This window comes from Chrysoperla carnea, chromosome 5 (genome assembly GCF_905475395.1).
Source record: "Chrysoperla carnea chromosome 5, inChrCarn1.1, whole genome shotgun sequence".
Classification (NCBI taxonomy): Eukaryota; Metazoa; Arthropoda; class Insecta; order Neuroptera; family Chrysopidae; genus Chrysoperla; species Chrysoperla carnea.
The window spans coordinates 5261744-5281556 of NC_058341.1; the positions used below are offsets into that span (position 1 = coordinate 5261744).

Sequence of the window (19813 nt, forward strand, 5' to 3'; positions counted from 1 at the left end):
GTGGTCCCGTTTCATTTTGATCGAGTTCTGCTTACGGCATCCAGGAGAAAATAATAAAAGTCTTAAATTTGCATTAAGTATGCACGACAAGTGGACTAATAACTCAAAATCACGCCAACCGATTTCGATGATTCTTCTTTTAGTGATAAATTAGTTTAACTAACTAATTTATCACTAAAAAAGGAATAATCGAAATCGGTTGGCGTGATTTTGAGTTATTCGTCTTCTTGTCGTGCATACTTAATGCAAATTAAAGACTTTTTATGGTGTTCTCATGGATGCCGTTGTCAGAACTGTACCAAAATGAAATGGGACCACACGGAAAGAATTAGCTTTCAAATAGATAACGAATCATCAAAATCGGTTCACCCTGTCAAAAGTTCTAAGGTAACAAACATAAAAAAAAAAATAATACAGACGAATTGAGAACCTCTTTCTTTTTTGTTTGAAGTCGGTTAAAAACTTGTTCATTTGATAATGAATTTTTTTTTATTAAATTCTTTGGGTTGTCCAACTCCTATATGTTGAATCGCGGCAGTCGTTGCTCGTTTTCTTATCAATTTTTAATTATTATATATTATCACCATATTCGCTAATTATTTATCGCATAAATATATTAAATAAACATTGATAAAATGCTCTTACATTCTTCCAATAAAAAACACTTTCAAATAAACTAATTCTGTTTTCATGGAAATGCCAATATGAATTTTTGTTTCCACATTTTTTTATAATTTTACAACAATTAATAATGCAAAACTTTTTAACCGCGGACTTCCAAAAAGAATCAAGGTTTTTTTAATTCTTATCCCATTTTTATATCAAAACTTTAGGAAATAAATTTTTTTTATGCTTATCAATTTCACTCAAGCAGGAATGATTGAATTAATTGAATCCATTTCATCTATCAGAGACGGAGTTTAATAAACGGAGATATTTTAGCTATAGAAAGAAACAATTCAGGAGTTTACTCCCCACAATCCCAACTGCAGGTGAAACTATAGGATTTGATCGAGGCTAAAATCCACGAAGAAAATCCATAGCTTTTCCGCAGAGATTTATCTCAGGATTGATGGATCCTAGGTTTCGGACCCAAATATTCTAAACCTGACGTGGCGCAAATTTCTGTAGGTGTAAATAACACGAATGGAGAATTCATTGTTCTCCATACAGGCCCTACGACTGGGATCCTCAGACATCCCCAGATTATGAAGGGGGTAGTGCAATCGACAGAGTCCTGTCAAGATTACCGCCACCCGTCTCAACTTTGCTCTAATGAGGTTCAAACGAGCAACGGTGAATGACCTAATTATTAGTTTTCCTGGCTAAAAATCATTTACAAAACTGTAGATCTTTTCCTTGATTAAAGTTTAGACAATCTAAATACCGTCCTGGTGAAAATTTTTGGAAATTATGTAAAAAAAAAATTCATCTACAAGGTTTTAGATGATAAAAAATAAACAATTTTTTTTATAACGCACGCGAATTTCTATAATGTCAAAAGGTGAAAATAAATATGGGATTATTATTAATATTTTCGACCAAATAAACTTCGCGTGTTTTAATGGACTGACACTTTCAAATGTGAATGAAAATAGATTTCAGGGACAAGACACAAAGGACACAAAGATAATGAAATTTTTTTGTCAAAATTTTCTTGTTTTTATTTATAAATTGTAAACATTTTTTTTGATATTGATAACATTAAAATATGGAATATTAATTATTAATTCCTTAAACTTCCAACATTTTACTTGAAGAAAAAAAAAATTGAAACGTAAAAATATTACACAGTGAATGTAATTTTCATTTAAAAATCGGAAAAAACGACCTTCAATTTCATCTCACCCAAATCATTATTAGACAATTCGTAGATTTTAGGGATTATCATGGGATTCCGAAAAAGGGTTGGTCCATCCCCGGCCATTACTCCATGAACCATTTGAAATTGTTTGAGAACAGCAGGAGTGCTTTGACGTCAACGAACTTAAGGTCGAAGAGTTCGTCAAAGAAAGGCTGGCTCAAGTGAGTCTATGTCCTCATAGCAAAACCTGGATAGTGACAGAGAAGATGAGGCATAGTATCTTTCTTTTCCCCACTGCAATAATCATGAAACACTGTTAGGCCGAGGCGTTCACCATGCCTGCCGCATAGCCAGTTTCCTGTAATAACCGCAACAATTTTGTTTATAAAGGCCCGTTTAAACGGATCTTCGAAACGCCTACAATTGTACTCAGACCATAACTGTCTTGTAGTACCACAATTACGTCCCTCCCTCCATCTAAGATTAATCTTTTTTCCTCATTCAGGAGCAGTGTGAAGTTCACAAACGTTACTCTCGGATGTCTATTAACACTTGGGTCCATTTGGAATGATCCTGTGACCAGGTTTACATTCATTTTTTCTGCCAGATAATTTAATTATTCATAGATCTTCATCGTATCCACTTTTCTACTTCCGATTGATAAAAAAAACTTCTAAAATACTTTTACTAGAAAAGCAGATAATTGTCTATTTAGAAATACTTCAAAATCACGATTCTGAATCTTCTGAAAATTACGTGGATTTTCGTTGCCGGTTAAATTCATACGATTGACATTTATTATTAAGAATCCCATTACCTTTCATATTGTATTTTCAAAGCTTGTTCGAAAACTTCATCAAATACCAAAGAGAAGTCTCTGAATATGAAATTTTTCGTAAAATTTGTTAAACATTATCAGCCGTTCTGAAATGATTCGCAAATAGACGTTTTTTTCCAGTCTGTTCATTATTAAACTAAAATTGAACTGCAAATAAACAAAAATTTTGTTGACACCATTGTTCGAAATGACCCGGAGTATCAAAATTATCACAGTATTTTTTAGAGATAACTACAAAATTTTATATACAGGATGCTTTTTTAAGTTGAAACTCGAAAAATAATTTTTATCGATAAAAATGCTTCTAGCTATAAAATGTTGGGTTTATAAGCGTACATCAATGAAAAGCTCACTCTCTGGTAATCGATAGACAAACACTTTAAATTAGAAAGTTGTTATTTTTCACCGAAAATTATTTTTTCGTATGTGTTCTGCGAATCTAAGCACTCTTTGAAAAATAAACATTGTTAGTTTTTCTATAAAGATCATTTTTGTTCAAATTGAATGAATCAAACGAACAAAAAGCTATAAAAGCTATTTTTCGAGTTTCACGCATATGTCAAGGACATCCTATATATATATAGTGTGTCCACGGATAGAGGTAACTATACTTGTAAATTTCCTCATTTTGCATTTTAAGAAAAAAAGTCATTCTTTATGAGAAGTTTTGCTTATTCTGAAAAGTATGTAGGTATATTTAAAACTTCTTAATAATGTACAGGGTAGCCAAAAATTTGGTATCACTATTTTTTTTTTTTGGTAAACTACTCTTCTTTTTTATATAAACTTCTCATAAAGAATGACTTTTTTTCTTAAAATTCAAAATAAGAAAATTTACAAGTATAGTTACCTCTATCCGGGGACACACTGTATATATAATAAATAACAAATTTTTATTTTTAAACTTATAAAGCAGACAATAAAAAAAATAAAGCGTAAATCTAACAACCATAAAAAAATAAGTACGTAGCGTAAAAAAATAAATTGAATATAGAATAATTCGAGATTAATCTGTTTTCGTGTCATCCAAAAATGGTGTCCAACCACCGAATTCTTCTTCCAATACTTTTGCAACAGCAATCGCTAAATGATCTTTATGTGGTGCAGTCACAAGTTGTACACCCAAAGGCAGTCCATCTGAACCTAAACCTAAGGGTACTTGTGTGACGGGTAAACGTAATGCATTGAAAATAGACCATGTTGTCATATTATACGGCCGTAAGATTTGAATGTAATGATAGGGGGCTGTTGATGTAAATGCTGGGTATATTAAGACACCATTATCACCAAGTGTTTTCTGAAAAGATATGAAATTGTTAAACAAATTTAACGTAGAAAATACTTTCAGGGTTTCAGATTACAACTTTTGAGATTTTTACGATAAGATTCCAAAAACATTTTCCTCTATAGTACAGGAGATGATATAAGGTCGACCTTCACTGATCTGATAATCAGATGAAACATATTTTTTATGAAATTTTATTGATTTATAAACACACCTACTATAGCTTGTCTATCAAAAATGGCATTTGTAATTATAAGTACTGGGTGTTTTTTAACCGACTTCAAACAAAAAGGAGGAGGTGGGTGAACCGATTTTAATAATTCTTTATCTATTTGAAAGCTAGTGCTTCCCGTGTGGTCCCATTTCATTTTGGTCAAATTCTGATAACGGTATCCATGAGAAAATCATAAAAGTCTTAAATTTGCATTAAGTATGCACGACAAGAGGACGAATAACTCAATATCACGCCAACCGATTTCGATGATTCTTTTTTTAGTGATAAATTAGTTAATGCACTTCAGGTTCACTAAAAATCACAAAATAAAAAAAACTTTTAACAAAAAGAAAACCGACTTCAAAAGGACACTTGGTATATAGAATATAAAACTGTATTCTTGGTATTGTTAAGCAAACCTATTAATTATCTATTTATTTTAAGAATTAAATAGATAATTAAATATTAAATATAATTAAATTTATTTAAACATGTTCAATAATCTTATAATTGCGTGCCTATCTGTTTGTTTGTCCGTCTATCATCTCATTTATTAATTCATAAATTAATTAAGTTTATGACTAAAAATTATATAACAGGGCAATATTAATGGTTATTACTTTTGTTTTTGTTTTTACAAATTTCCGCTAACGTAGAAATAATCTCCTGAATACAAAGAACATGAGCATCGCAGCCAAAAAATTACATAATTTTGGGTAAACCAAAGCAGAAATATGGTATTCACCGCCGGACATCTTTTTTTAGGAGGATCTCCAGGAGATCGTCTACAGGAGTAATACCATTTCAAATTTTTGAAATCGGACAACGGGATTCCCAAAAAAAAACTCATCAAAAAACGTGTTTTTTTGCGCTCGCAACTGGATATAATCCCTTAAACAAAAGTTGCAGAGTTTGATGAGGAATATTATGTTCTGATATCAGATTGGGCCTATTTCTCCGGGTTGCTTTAATCACCTTAAATCCTAAAAGGTAAGAGATAAAAGCTGATCCTCTTAATAGAACTAACTATTATTATTTAAAACATTTTTTCGAAAATCGTTACCTTTCGGAGGAAAAGCGATTTAAAAATATGTCATTATTACATTTAATCGAAAAAAAACACACTAACTTCAGAAAAATGCTTTAGGCAACCCTGTATAAATGGCCGTAGCTCAATAATCTTGAGAAATCGGGAAAAATGCTGCATCTTTCTACCCTCCCCAGCTGTTTATATGCGTCTCTGATATTCGAAAATGTCCACAATAAATTAAAAGAGTATAAAAAATTGAAAATACTTACCAAAACTTCAGATTTTAACTCTGCCAAATTTTTCTCCGCCCAAATTGGATCCTCACGTGGAAACACATAAACATTAATTAAATTCATAATAGCCGCAATTGTATAATCACTTTGACCGAATAATTTTTTAACAATTTCCATGTAAACATTCACTGGCCCTTTTTTATATCCTAAAGCTGTAGCAAAATCTAACGGTTCTTTAGTAATTTGATGTCGCCATAATCGAAAACCATCTTTCATCAGTTCAAAATTCACTTCTTCTGGTTGTTTATCGGTATTTCGTAATTTTTTCGATAAACATGTTATCACATTTTGGATTGACGATCGTATTTCGTCCGATGTACGACTACTTCGTGAATCGTTACATTCTAGAGTGTAGTAAAAGTTAATATCTTCGATGTTAACCGATTCATCAAGTTTCAATTGATTATTCGTCAAAACTTTTAACATTGGTATTAAATCCGAAGGATAACGACACATTGGTCCGGCTGTACACATCGAATCAGGAATTTCTAAGCCAGTTCGATCTGTTAAGCCACGCAACGAAACTAAACCATTTGTTGGTTTATGTGCAAAAATTCCACAAAAATAAGCAGGCATCCGTAATGAACCGCCAATATCTGTACCAATACCCATGGCTGTACCACATGCTGCAATTAAACTTGCCTCTCCACCAGAAGATCCTCCGGTCGTACGTGTTGTATCGTATGGATTTTTTGTTTGTCCAATTAAATTATTACGCGTTTCTTGCCACATATTTACTTCTGGAATATTTGTTGTTGCAATTAAAATGGCTCCGGCATCTTTAAATTGTTTAACAACAACCGCATCTTCGGTTGCTCGAACATGTTTACGTGGCAATATACCCCATGTATACAACATTCCTTTACATGATGTTGAATCCTTAGTTGTGAACGGAATCCCTAAAACATATACGACATATAAATAAGGCTTTATAAACAGATGGATAGGAGATCTATCTTGTGTGAAGGTTTATGGACCTAGAATAAAGGAATCCTTCCCTCTTGGTCAATATACGACGGTTTACAATCAGAAATCTTCGCTACCCTGAAAGGTATTCAAATCTCAGATAGTTAGGACACATTTCGGGCCCTTGAGGTGTCAAGAACTGAATCACCTGGGATTGAATAACACAGTAAGGCTGATCTGGGTACCAGCGTCAAAGAGAACGAAGCGACGAACTCCTTGGCACGAGATGGATCGTCTTAATCGCCCCTTTTGTCTGAGATTACCATTCCCAGATGTTCCAAGGAATCTTTTATAGTTTTGGAAAAAATGGACACCGAAGTTTGGTCCTAATCTGCATCCTCACGGGTAAACAGTGATGTTTACGCTAAAATATTTCAAACAAAAGTTGTTTATTTTTTTATGAAGAACATATTTTATATTTAAACTTTTGTTCTATCTTTAACAGTTTACAAGTTGTGTTCTACGGACTCATTTTGCTCATTTACGAACTCAAATTTACTTTTTACGTTATTTCAGATGGATAGCTCTTTTCGTTTTTTGAGTTATCGTGTTCACAGAAAGACAGGCAGGCACACAAACAACCGGAAATGGACTCTTTAGATCATTTTATGAAAACCTATACAAAAATTTTGTAGGAATAATTTCAAAAATCATTAAAAATCATTAATTAAATCATTTCAAAAACCAACCGTAAATGGGTTGGCCCATCCCCGGATACTATTCCATGAACCATTTGGAGCTGTTTAAGAACAGCAGGAGGGCTTTGACGTCGACTAACTTTAGGTCGGAGAGATCGTCAAAGAGAGGCTGGCTCAAGTAAGTCCATTTCCTCATGACAAAGCTGGACAGTGACAGAAAAGATGAGACATTGTCTCCTCCTCGTCACCACTTGTGACAGCTCCTGCAGTAGTCGTGATACACTGCCAGGCCTAAGCGTTCAGCATGCTTGCCGCCCAGCCAGTGTCCTGTGATAGCCGCATCAAATTTGCGAACAGAGGCCCTTGGAAGTGATATGAGAACTTCGGAACGCCTGCGATTGTACTCAGACCATATCTGTCTTGTAGTATCACAAGTACGTGCTTCCCTCCATCTAAGATTGGCCTTTAAAAATCATTTACTCGTTAAACAAAAATAACAAAAATTTCCGTGTAATACAGGGTGTTTCCTGTCCTGTCCAAACAATTATAACGTCTAAATAAAAATTTGAAATAATTTACCCGTACAAATAAATACTTACCAAGTAAGGGTTTATTTTTAAAATCATCCTCAGAAATTTTCCCATTTGCTATATCATTATCAATTCGTTTAGCATCTTCGATAGCATCCTCAAAGCGTTCATCCACAATTGCATTAATAATTGGATTCACTTCTTTCGCCCGGTCTATAAAAGCACGTACAATTTCCTCACATTTTAAACTTCGATCACGAATTGATTTCTGTAACGCGGTTACACCTTTTAATAAAATCGGATTTTTCGTTGGTGGAACAATTTGTTTTTTTGAATCATAATAGAAACTAAATAATTTATCGATTAAAAATTCAACGAAAACACGTATATATGATAATACGAAAAATATCATTTTCTTGAAATTTCGTCTACTCGCACGTTTTGCACGTCGGTTACTAGTACGATTACTACTACTTTTCTGGAAATTAAAAAGAAAAACTTTTTTATTTATTTTTTTTTTGTTTTAATTATTCATTTTTATCGTTATTATGTAGGTTTATTTTTGTTCTTATCTTACCTTGATAAGACTTTTCTTTCCCATTGTAATAAATTACTTGTAATAAGTTTGTTTTTATAAAATTTGCACAGTCACCTGTTGTTGTATCAAAGAATACAAACCTATTCCTAAACATTCTTTTCTATATTTTATTATTTATTTACATTCTAAATAAAACGTCACTGACTGGGTCAATTGTCAAATTCCAGGTATGCCAGGTTCGCATGTCAAGTGATATTTTTTTGACATTTGAAGAAGATACATTCTATATTTGGTTATAAATTTTATAATCGACTGTATTTATATTGGAAATTTTAAAAATTCCACGAAAAATTAAATACAAACTTCTGTTCAATAAATAGAACTTTTCATCGATTCCTTTTTTTTTTCTGGCAAAAGAAAAACCTAGTATAACACATAGTAGAATTAGACTAATTTTCATAAAATTATGTCCAACACTCATGGATAAAAAAAATTAAAAGTCAGTAGGCAACATAATTTCATAAATAAAATCATCTTTCTTAAAAACCACGAAAAATATTTCTAATATCTCAGTAAATTGATAGTTTTTCCAAACGTTTTTGATATCAATAAATTGCTTCCGATTAGTTCTTTCGGGGTTTAATGATTTCAATTTATAAATATCATATAGGCAAGGCATGTTACAAGAGTGCCAGAGCATTTGCCAGAGTTTTCAGCATTCGACGGGAAATTGCTTGAAACCTACGAGATAACTTTTTCATTGTAAATCGGAATCTGTAACATTTCAATGCCCTATATAAGTTAACTATTTCAAAATTCTTTTCTGTTATACTCTTAAAAATTGTCTCTTCCTGACGTCCCAGATCTATAAATCACTTAGTTCTGCAGCTAAGGCTTAACGGTTCAAAGTGAATATTTAGCTTAATCGTTTGATAAATAAAATAATATTTTGTAAACCAAATTTATAATTTATTTTTCAAATTTTATAAATATCTAATATTTAAAATTAATTAAACAAATAACTAATAACAAACTATAATTATGATGTACAGAGTGTACAAAAAAAACCAATTATGTCTTTATAAAAAATAAACTGTTACTTTAGTAAATATTTAAAAATTAAAGAAATGTTATTTAAATGAACAAATTTTTATTTAATAACAAATAAAAATAAGTTTTACTTATATAGAATAGTTTTTATTTTTCATACATTAATCCCTCAAGCCTGGGAATGCACCGATCCGGAAATACAAGCGTTAGATACTTTGCAAGTTGAGCGGAATTTCTACTGGACCGTTTGCAGTTATAAAGAGGAGCCTTGCTGAACCCATGTACTTTATACAAAAATGCTTACTTCGTTGTTTCTTATCACTCCCTATAAAAGTATAAAGTGAGAAGATGAAAGGTGAGGTTTAGGAATTCAAAAATAAGGTGATTTTACACGTAAATAGGTTTCTTTATGTGATTTTTATTCTACATTTTCAATTTATTTATATTGTTACATTTTTAAAATTATAAAATACAATGTTACTTCGTTATTTCAACCTTTTTTGATAAAGTGATCCATCACCATGGTAGTTGATTTACGGGCTCCCATCAATCGGTCTTCATGATTTTTTATATTAATCTCATTTTGATTGCAGCACATTGCTCAAAAATTTTTTCCATTTGTTATACGAATATCATACAACGGCAATTTTATTATACCTTGTATATGAAATAAACATAGTATATGAAGTTTAGTCCCAAGTTTGTAACGCTTAAAAATATTGATGCTATGAAAAAAATTTTGGTTTAGGTGTTCATAAAATCACCTAATTAGTCCATTTCCGTATGTCTGTTTGTCTGTCGTCTGTCCGTCTGTCATCACGATTAATCAAAAACGAAAAGAGATATCAAGCTAAAATTTTTATAGCGTACTTAAGACGTAAAAATTGAGTTCGAGTTCGTAAATGACCAACAAAGGTCAATTGGGTCTGTAGGACCCATCTTGAAAACTGTTTGATAGTTAAATGTTTTATTACAAATATCACATTGAATTGGGGTTTTCTCCATTATGTATTCGTTTATGTACATTTAAAGTACTTTGTCGAATAAATCTTTTATCACAAACATCACATGAAAATGATTTTTCTCCGCTGTGAATACGTTTATGTGAAACTAAATTCCATGATGTAGTACATGTTTTATTACAAATATCACATGAAAATGGTTTGTCTCCGGTGTGAATTCGTTTATGTGTAACTAAACAATTTTTCTGAGTAAATCTTTTATTACAAACATCACATGAAAATAGTTTTTCTCCGGTGTGAATACGTTTATGTGGAACTAAATGATGTTGATAAATAAATGTTTTATTACAAACATCACATGAAAATGGTTTTTCTCCGGTGTGAATTCGTTTATGTGGAACTAAATGATGTTGTTGAGTAAATCTTTTATTACAAACATCACATGAAAATGGTTTTTCTCCGGTGTGAATACGTTTATGTCTATTTAAAGTACTTTGCTGAGTATATCTTTTATTACAAATATCACATACAAATGGTTTATCTTCTAAATCAGTGTCATCTAATATTTCATCTTTAATAATTAGTTCAGTATGTAATTCTTGTTCAAGTTTAATATTTTCATAATTAATTGTGTACAATTGTTTATCATTTTCATCACTCACAGGTTCACGTTTTACACTCACAACACTATCACTATCATTGCTGCCCTCTTCTTCATTTGTAATGTGTCCACCTTCCATTAAAATAGTTTCATTTTTAATAATTAGTTCAGTATGTAATTCTTTTTCAAGTTTAATATTTTCATAATTAATTGTGTACAATTGTTTATCATTTTCATCACTCACAGGTTCATGTTTTACACTCACAACACTATCACTATCATTGCTGCCTTCCTCTTCATTTGTAATGTGTCCTCCACCTTCCATTACAACATTTTCATCTAATATTTCATTTTTAATAATTAGTTCTGTATGTAATTCTTTTTCAACTTTAATATTTTCTCTATTGACAAAAAAATAATTGTCTGTATCAACAAATGAATTATTTGCCATTTTCTTTTAATATTTAATATTATATCTATTAAAATTTATTTATCCAACATTTAAGTATCCATTCACGCTGGTGAACAAATCCAGCACAAAGATGTTGTAATAGTAATCTATGATATAGTGATATAGAGAGTATATCGGTTTAATGATTATAGTCTCTGAATAGACCTTTTCATCATGTCACATGCGCAAGTGCAGAGTTTATTTTTTCGTACTGACAGCATTAAGTAAAACTAAGATAGAAGATATTTGTTATGCATTTTATCACATTGGTTATAAAATGTAGAAGCAGAAGCAGAACAGAAATTAAATTTTCATTTTCATTTCAATAAAAACAGTTTTACCGACATTAGCTGACAAATCAAGTATTTATTTAAAAAAAAAAAGATAGGTAAAATCAATTTAATAATTTGTGGCAAGGAAAAACATAAAAAAATAATGTAATTTTAAAAATCATTTCAGTCAAAAAATTTAAATGATTTCAAAAACAAAATACATTTACGTGCCATCTATGGTAAACATATTGAATTAATGATTAATTTCGATGGTAGTGCCATCTATGGTAAACATATTGAACTAACTATTATTTTTGATGGTAATGCCATCTATAGTAAACATGTTGAACTATTTATTAATTTCGACGATGGTGCCATCTATGGTAAACCTGTTGGACTAACATTAATTTCGATGGTAGTGCCATCTGTCGCTAATTACTTAAACTAACATTTTGCCTCGATTTATAATTAAAAATTTTTAAAGTTTCTATTCAAAACAATATAATATATTATTTTGAGAGAGATTATTTTGAGAAGATTATTTTCATTATATGTTTAAATAATTGCTTTTTGTGCACTTGAGTAGCATTCAATGAAATAGTTTTGGGTATAAAAATTAATAAACAAATGCAATAAACATTTTAAACATTGTAGTATATTAACATTGTATTTATTCATTAATTAACAAAATAAATATATTCATTTTAATTAATATAAAAAAACACGGTTTCTTTAATATAAATAATAAAAGAATATGATAAAAATATGTAATAGACTTGAATAAAAAAAAGACATATAAAAAATTAATTAATATATACTTCTTTATCTCCATAATCTTCTTTATCTCAGATAAAATTGTATACGAATTTGTATCAGGAGAATATGAAAAAATACATTTAATTATGTTAGGTTGGTATTGTTTAGTTCTAATGCCGTTGTATTGTCAGCACTGATATTACTAATATACTTTGTCTCTTTTGGTTCAATACAATACCCTATACATCTTACTCATTTATAATTTTATTTTAAAGACACACCTCCTATTATACTTTCATATAATAGGAGGTGTGTCTTATTACCATAGACATACAAGAATATGTATATTACTGTAATATACCATAGACATACAAGAATATGTATATCACTTGTTGAACATATTCTCCTAATACCAAATTTTATAATTTTTAATTCAAAAACATAAAAAGTACTTGTAACATGCGTTGCCTATATGATATTTATAAATTGAAATCGTTGTTAAATCCCGAAAGAACTAAACGGGAGCAATTTATTGATAGCAAAAACGTTTGGAAAAACTATAAATTTACTGAGATATTAGAAATAAAAATTTTGTATTTTTAATTGAAAATATTTAATTAAATAATTATTTAATAATTGGAGCAAAATTGTGGAATCCGAAGGAGCATTTAGAGAGTGATTTTTGGACTTAATTAGAATAGTTTTCTAGTTCTTTTACAGAGTCATCTAGATGACCAAATGAGTATTAAAAAAGAAACTAGCTCCTTTATCGATAAATTTTGACATTTGACATTGAACTTGAATTTGAAAAATATAAACAAATTCCAATGTGCTTTCAAATGTCAACAAGTGCTTTTAACTAATTCCAAATTATGTTTTTAAAATAGTGTAAATATAACAAAAAGTGATAACAAAAAAAGACTGAAAACAATTTTTAAAATGGAAAATCAAACTCAAATTAACGTTTTTTATAAAAAAGAAGATATTCAATTTTGGATAAATACTGGAAAATCACCAGCGACATCAAATATTAATCAAACTAATGAAAAAGCAAGTAATATATCATACGAATCATCAGTGAATACCGCAGAATATATTCGAAACAGTCGTAAAACAATTCAACATTCAAAGAAAAATCAAATTAATACTCGATTTTCTATTCCGAATCAAACTGGTTTTACATCGAGAAAGTCTGTAATAAATACAAAACATTCGGGTATTTACACATCGACACCAATAAAGAAGAATCAAGCAGAATTACTTAATTCCAAACTAAATTCATTGAGTAGTTTACATTTTGGTGAATCATTAAGTCCAATTGTTTCGGGGACACATACAATAAATTCAATGCAACACGGAAAACAAAATAATTTAAATGCTGGGACAAAAAACAGCTTTAAACGAACTACTACAGAAGAATCAAAATCATGTAAGTCAGAAAAATATGATTATAACGCTAATATTTCACCAAAAAAATTAAGAAATAATCCAGAAATTTCGTTGAATGATAATGATTTGAATATAATATCGAAAAAAATAAGGAACTTTAATGAAAATTCGAATGAATCATTTATTCCTAAAGAAACTAATTCAAAAAGTAATCCTAAAAATTGCACTAGATCATTCATAAATTCATCCAAATTGCACAGAAAAGAACAAAATTCAACTTTGGGAGCAAATAACAGTTTTAAACGATCTACTATAAATGAAACAGAATCAAATTCGTGGAAATCATTTAAATTAAAATTAAGTTCAGTAACTTCTTCAGAAAAAAAAGATTATAACGACTATATTCCTAAAAATAATCCGAAAAATTCGATGAAAAATAATGATTTGAATGCAATATCGAAAAAAACAAGGAACTTCGATGAACACTCTAATGAATCTCTTATTGCTGGAGACGACAAACATAATTCAGATATATACGACGAAGAAACGATTCTTAAGCAACCTAGGAGAAAATCTAAAGAAATTAATTCAAACAGTTTTGATAAAAATAAAAATCAAACTTGTATTTCAAAAGTAGATAATACTTATCGAAGTAAAAGTACAGATAAAAATGAAAATAATTTAAAGAATTCAAATAACTTCGATAAAAATTTATCTGGACCATCAAAGTGTTGTCTTTTCGATGATTCTAAACGTCCATCGCAAATATCATGTGAAAACATTGAAAGAGTAGACATTTCCAAGGAAAATTCGAATATCTACATGGAGAAAACCATTAGTCAATCAACAAGTTTAGAAAACATCGAAACAAATTCTACTAAATTAAACAGTCTTCCAGTTCTTAGAAAATCGAAACGACGTTTGAGACAAACATATCTATTTGAATCTACAAGTATATCTGATGATTTAGAAAATGATTATAAGAATCAATCAAAGTCATCAAGCTTAAAAAATAAATCACCTAAAAATAATGCAAATAATACTGTGATATCAAAATTAGACAATTCTTACCGAACTCGAAATACTGATAATACTAAAAATGAAAGTAATTTGAAGATTTCGAATAATTCCGATAAAAATTCTACTGAATCATCCAGTTCTCTTCTTTTCGATGATTCTAAACGTCCATCAACATCTCGAATAATAATCTATCCTACAAAAGATGGTTCAGAAACAGATGAAAACTTTGAAATAGTTCAATCGAAACCGACAAGTCTCAAAAATAAAGTAGTGCAATGTAATAAAAATCAAAGCTCAAAATCTAGAATAGATATTTCCAAAGGAAATCCGAAAAACAATAATAAATTAACAAGTTCAGAAAACATCAAAAGAAATTCCACTAAATCAAACAGTCCTCCAGTTCTTACAAAATCAAAAAGACGTTCGAGGCAAACATTACAATTAGAATCTACAAGTAAATCTAACGATTTAGAAAATCATTATAAAAATCAATCAAAATCATCAAGCTTAAAAAATAAATCTCCTAAAAATAATTCAAATAATACTGTGATATCAAAATTAGACAATTCTTATCGAAATCCAAATACTGATAAAACTAAAAATGATAGTAAATTAATGAATTCAGACAACTCCGATAAAGATTCTAGTGGATCATCCAGTTCTCTTCTTTTCGATAATTGTAAACGTCCATCACCATCGCGAATAATAATCTATCCTACAAAACATGATTCAGAAACAGATGAAAACCTTGAAATAATTCAATCAAAACCGCCACATTCGAAAAATAACACACGGCAATATAATAAAAAACAAAGCTCAAAGTCGAAAAATCAATGCTCGGAAAATAATCAAGATACTTCAAATTTAACCACGAAATCAAAGCAAAGCGTAAACTCAACCCATACTACTCGAAACTCAGAACGTAAATTTCAACAAAATAATTCAAATCAGAACATAAATAAAATAAATAAATCTTTAAGCTTATCGAGTGTAGAAAACAACGAAATAAATTTAATCGAATCAAATGGTACTCCAGTTCTTATAAAATCGTTAAGACGTTCGAAGCAAACATTACAATTAGAATCTACAAGTAAATCTAATGATTTAGAAAATGATTATAAAAATCTATCAAAATCATCAAGCTTAAAAAATAAATCGTATAAAACGAATACAAATCAAGCATCTATTTCAAAAGCAGACTGTTCTTATCGAAGTTCAAAGGCAGATAAAACAAAAAATGAAAATAATTTAAAGAATTCAGACAACTCCGATAAATATTCTTCTGGATCATCCGATTCTCTTCTTTTCGATAGTTCTAAACGTCCATCACCATCGAGAATAATAATCTATCCTACAAAACATGGTTCAGAAACGGATGAAAATCTTGAAATAAATCAATCAAAATCACCTAATTCAAAAAATAACACACGGCAACATAATAAAAAACAAAGCTCGAAATCTAAGTTAGATATTTCCAAGGGAAATCCGAACACCAGAATGAAGAAAAACAATTCTCAATTAACAAGTTCAGAAAACATCAAAAGAAAATCCATTAAATCAAACAGTCCTTCAGTTCTTACAAAATCAAAAAGACGTTCAAAGCAAACATTACAGGTAGAATCTACAAGTAAATCTGATGATTTAGATGATAAGAATCAATCAAAGTCATCAACCTTAAAAATTAAACCGCCTAAAAATAATGCGAATAATACTGTGATATCAAAATTAGACAAATCTTATCGAAATCCAAATACTGATAAAACTAAAAATGAAAGTAATTTAAAGATTTTGGATAATTCCGACAAAAATTCTACTGGATCATCTCATTCTGCACTTTTCGATGATTCTAAACATTCATCGCGGATAATCATCTATCCTACAAAAAATGATTGTGATACAGATGAAAATATTGAAATAATTCATTCAAAATCGCCAAGCTTAAAAAATAAATCGTATAAAACGAATAAAAAACTAACATCTATTTCACAAGCAGACAATTCTTATCGAAGTTCATATGCAGATAAAACAAAAAATGAAAGTAGTTTAAAGAATTCAGACAACTCCGATAAAGATTCTTCTGGATCATCCAATTCTCTGCTTTTCGAGAATTCTAAACGCCCATCACCATCTCGAATAATAATCTATCCTACAAAAAATGGTTCAGAAACGGATGAAAACCTTGAAATAATTCATTCAAAACCACCAAGTTCAAAAAATAACACACGGCAACATAATAAAAATCAAAGCTCGAAATCTAAAATAAATATTTCCAAGGAAAATTCGAAAAACAATAATAAAATAACAAGTTCAGAAAAGATCAAAAGAAATTCCACTAAATCAAACAGTCCTCCAGTTCTTACAAAATCGTTAAGTCGTTCGAAGCAAACATTACAATTAGAATCTACAAGTAAATCTAATGATTTAGAAAATGATGATAAAAATCAATCAAAATCATCAAGCTTAAAAAATAAGTCGCCTAAAAATAATGCAAATAAAACTGTGATATCAAAATTAGATAATTTTTATCGAAATCCAAATATAGATAAAACTAAAAATGAAAATAATTTAATGAATCCAGATAACTTCGATAAAGATTCTACTGGATCATCCGGTTCGCTTCTTTTCGATAATTCTAAACGTCCATCACCATCGCGAATAATAATCTATCCTACAAAACTTGGTTCAGAAACAGATGAAAACCTTGAAATAATTCATTCAAAAGTGCCAAGTTCAAAAAATAAAACAGTGCTACATAATCAATCAAAATCGTCAAGCTTAAAAAATAAGTCGTATAAAACGAATACAAATCAAGCAGACAGTTCTTATCCAAGTCTGAATACATATAAAAATAATTTAGAGCCTTCGGAAAACTTAGTTAAAAATTCCACTGGATCATCTAATCCTCTTATTGTTAGAAGTTCTAAACGTCTACCGCGTCAAATACTCACCACCGGCAATGACATAAATACAGATAAAAGCAATCAGTCAAAATCGCCAAATTCACAGCATAATCTTGATATACAGGAAATTTCTAACACCGAAGTAAATAATTCTACACCGGAGCGATCTGTATCAAATGCACAAACCAAAACTAATCAAGATACTTCGACCCATACTACTCGAAATTCAAAACGTAAATCACAAAAAAATAATTCAAATCAGAACATAAATAAAATAAATAAATCTTTAAACTCATCAAGTGATTCATCAGAAATTCTTTTCGATGTTAAACGGAAGACACAAAAAGTTTTTCGTGATACAAGTTTAGAAAACTTTGAAAGAAATTCCACTAAATCAAACAGTCCTCCAGTTCTTACAAAATCGAAAAGACGTTCGAAGCAAACTTTACAGTTAAAATCTGCAAGTAAATCTAATGATTTAGAAAATGATGATGAAAATCAATCAAAATCATCAAGCTTAAAAAATAAATCGCCTAAAAATAATGCAAATAATACTGTGTTATCAAAATTAGACAATTCTTATCGAAATCCAAATACAGATAAAACTAAAAATGAAAGTAATTTAAAAAATTTGGATAATTCCGATAAAGATTCTACTGGATCATCCAGTTCTCTTCTTTTCGATAATTCTAAACGTCCATCACCATCTCGAATAATAATCTATCCTACAAAACATGGTTCAGAAACAGATGAAAACCTTGAAATAATTCAATCAAAACCGCCACATTCGAAAAATAACACACGGCAACATAATGAAAAACAAAGCTCGAAATGTAATTTAGATATTTCCAAGGGAAATCCAAAAAACAATAATAAATTAACTAGTTCAGAATACATCAAAAGAAAATCCACTAAATCAAACAGTCCTCCAATTCTTAGAAAATCAAAAAGACGTTCAAGGCAAACATTACAGGTAGAATCTTCAAGTAAATCTGATGATTTAGAAAATGATTATAAGAATCAATCAAAGTCATCAAGCTTAAAAAATAAATCACCTAAAAATAATACAAATAAAACTGTGATATCAAAATTAGACAATTCTTATCGAAATCCAAATACTGATAATACTAAAAATGAAAGTAATTTAAAGAACTTGGATAATTCCGATAAAAATTCTACTGGATCTTCTAATCCTCTTATCAAAATCATCACCTCCGACAATGACGTAAATACAGATAAAATCAATCAGTTAAAATCGTCAAATTCACAGCATAATCTTGATATACAGGAGATTTCTAACACCGAAATAAATAATTCTACATCGGAGCGATCTGTATCAAATGTACAAACCAAAACTAATCAAGATACTTCGAATTTAACCCCGAAATCAACGCAAAGTATAAATTCAACCCATGCTAGTCGAAACACAAAACGTAAATTACAACAAAATAATTCAAATCAAAACATAAATAAATCTTTAAACTCATCAAGTGGCTCATCAGGAATTCTTTTCGACGTTAAACGAAAGAAACGAAAACTTTTTCATGAAAGTCAATTACCACCACTTGATAGTTCAGCAATATTAACAGATACTAAGTATTCAAATGTAAGTTGTTCATCAGGATGTTCAGATCAACTTAAACATGATTATACTAAACTCCAGAAAACTTTTAGTCGACGAACGACAATCTTATATTAAGATCCAAATGTAGCCAAATCCTGAAGGACATACTCGTTTTTATTGATACACAATTGCAATTAATGGGCTGTCGATATAAAAGGCGCAATGCCACTGAGGCAACACAGAATGATATGTGACTTGATACTTGTTTCATAGTGTTGCCTATTGTAGGCATCCGATTATTGCGGTCCAAAATTAATGTCGCATGCGGAATTGTTGCTCCACATCGCATATGCTTTGTAGCATGCGTCTGTCTAAAGCGATTCCATTCAAACAACTAGAGTTTGGTACAGCATCTCATAATAAAACGGTTTTGGTATAAAATTCGCTGCAGGTGCCTTATTTGGTTATCGTTTTGAATAATAAAACGAAAAGAAAAACGCTGCAATATTAGAGAAAATAGCTTTATGTCTATGATGAAGAGATTCAGTACAATTTGTACAACAAGTTCATAAAGATAAGTGAAGAAGATTAGGAAAATGATATTTATGTAAAAAAAATAAAATATATAAAATGAAAATAATTATTTTTATAATAAAAACTTTTTAAAAACACACAAACGCAATGTTTTATTTACCTTTTATTTTTACTTTAC

At 29.8% G+C, this 19813-nt stretch overlaps 2 protein-coding genes across 2 annotated transcripts; one reads left to right on the forward strand and one right to left on the reverse strand.

Annotated features, from left to right (window-relative positions):
- Positions 1-3552: 3552 nt before the first annotated feature.
- Positions 3553-8358, reverse strand: LOC123301571 (fatty-acid amide hydrolase 2). The gene is made up of 4 exons (XM_044884382.1): positions 8176-8358; positions 7668-8076; positions 5441-6363; positions 3553-3939 (listed from the first exon to the last, which is right to left on the reverse strand). Exons 1-4 carry the CDS (start codon positions 8197-8199, stop codon positions 3649-3651), a joined length of 1647 nt encoding a protein of 548 aa, XP_044740317.1. The 5' UTR covers positions 8200-8358; the 3' UTR covers positions 3553-3648.
- A 3370-nt stretch (positions 8359-11728) lies between these two features.
- LOC123300329 (putative uncharacterized protein DDB_G0282133) lies at positions 11729-19595 on the forward strand. The gene is made up of 5 exons (XM_044882887.1): positions 11729-11855; positions 13211-14250; positions 14347-15091; positions 15200-15458; positions 15780-19595. The coding sequence occupies exons 1-5, from the start codon at positions 11729-11731 to the stop codon at positions 19234-19236; spliced, it is 5628 nt and encodes a 1875-aa protein (XP_044738822.1). The 3' UTR covers positions 19237-19595.
- The last annotated feature ends 218 nt before the right edge of the window (positions 19596-19813 follow it).

Excerpts from the sequence above, each read along its gene's own strand:
- LOC123300329 (XM_044882887.1), top strand. The coding sequence starts at position 11,729 with ATGATTAATTTCGATGGTAGTGCCATCTATGGTAAACATATTGAACTA. Across the intron at positions 11,856-13,210 it reads CGACGATGGTGCCATCTATG|ATATTCAATTTTGGATAAAT; the intron begins GTAAACCTGTTG and ends ATAAAAAAGAAG. Across the intron at positions 15,459-15,779 it reads AATAAAAAACAAAGCTCAAA|CTTAAAAAATAAATCGTATA; the intron begins GTCGAAAAATCA and ends AAAATCATCAAG.
- LOC123301571 (XM_044884382.1), bottom strand. The coding sequence starts at position 8,199 with ATGGGAAAGAAAAGTCTTATCAAG. Across the intron at positions 8,077-8,175 it reads GAAAGAAAAGTCTTATCAAG|AAAAGTAGTAGTAATCGTAC; the intron begins GTAAGATAAGAA and ends TTTAATTTCCAG. Across the intron at positions 3,940-5,440 it reads AGTTAAAATCTGAAGTTTTG|AAAACACTTGGTGATAATGG; the intron begins GTAAGTATTTTC and ends ATATCTTTTCAG.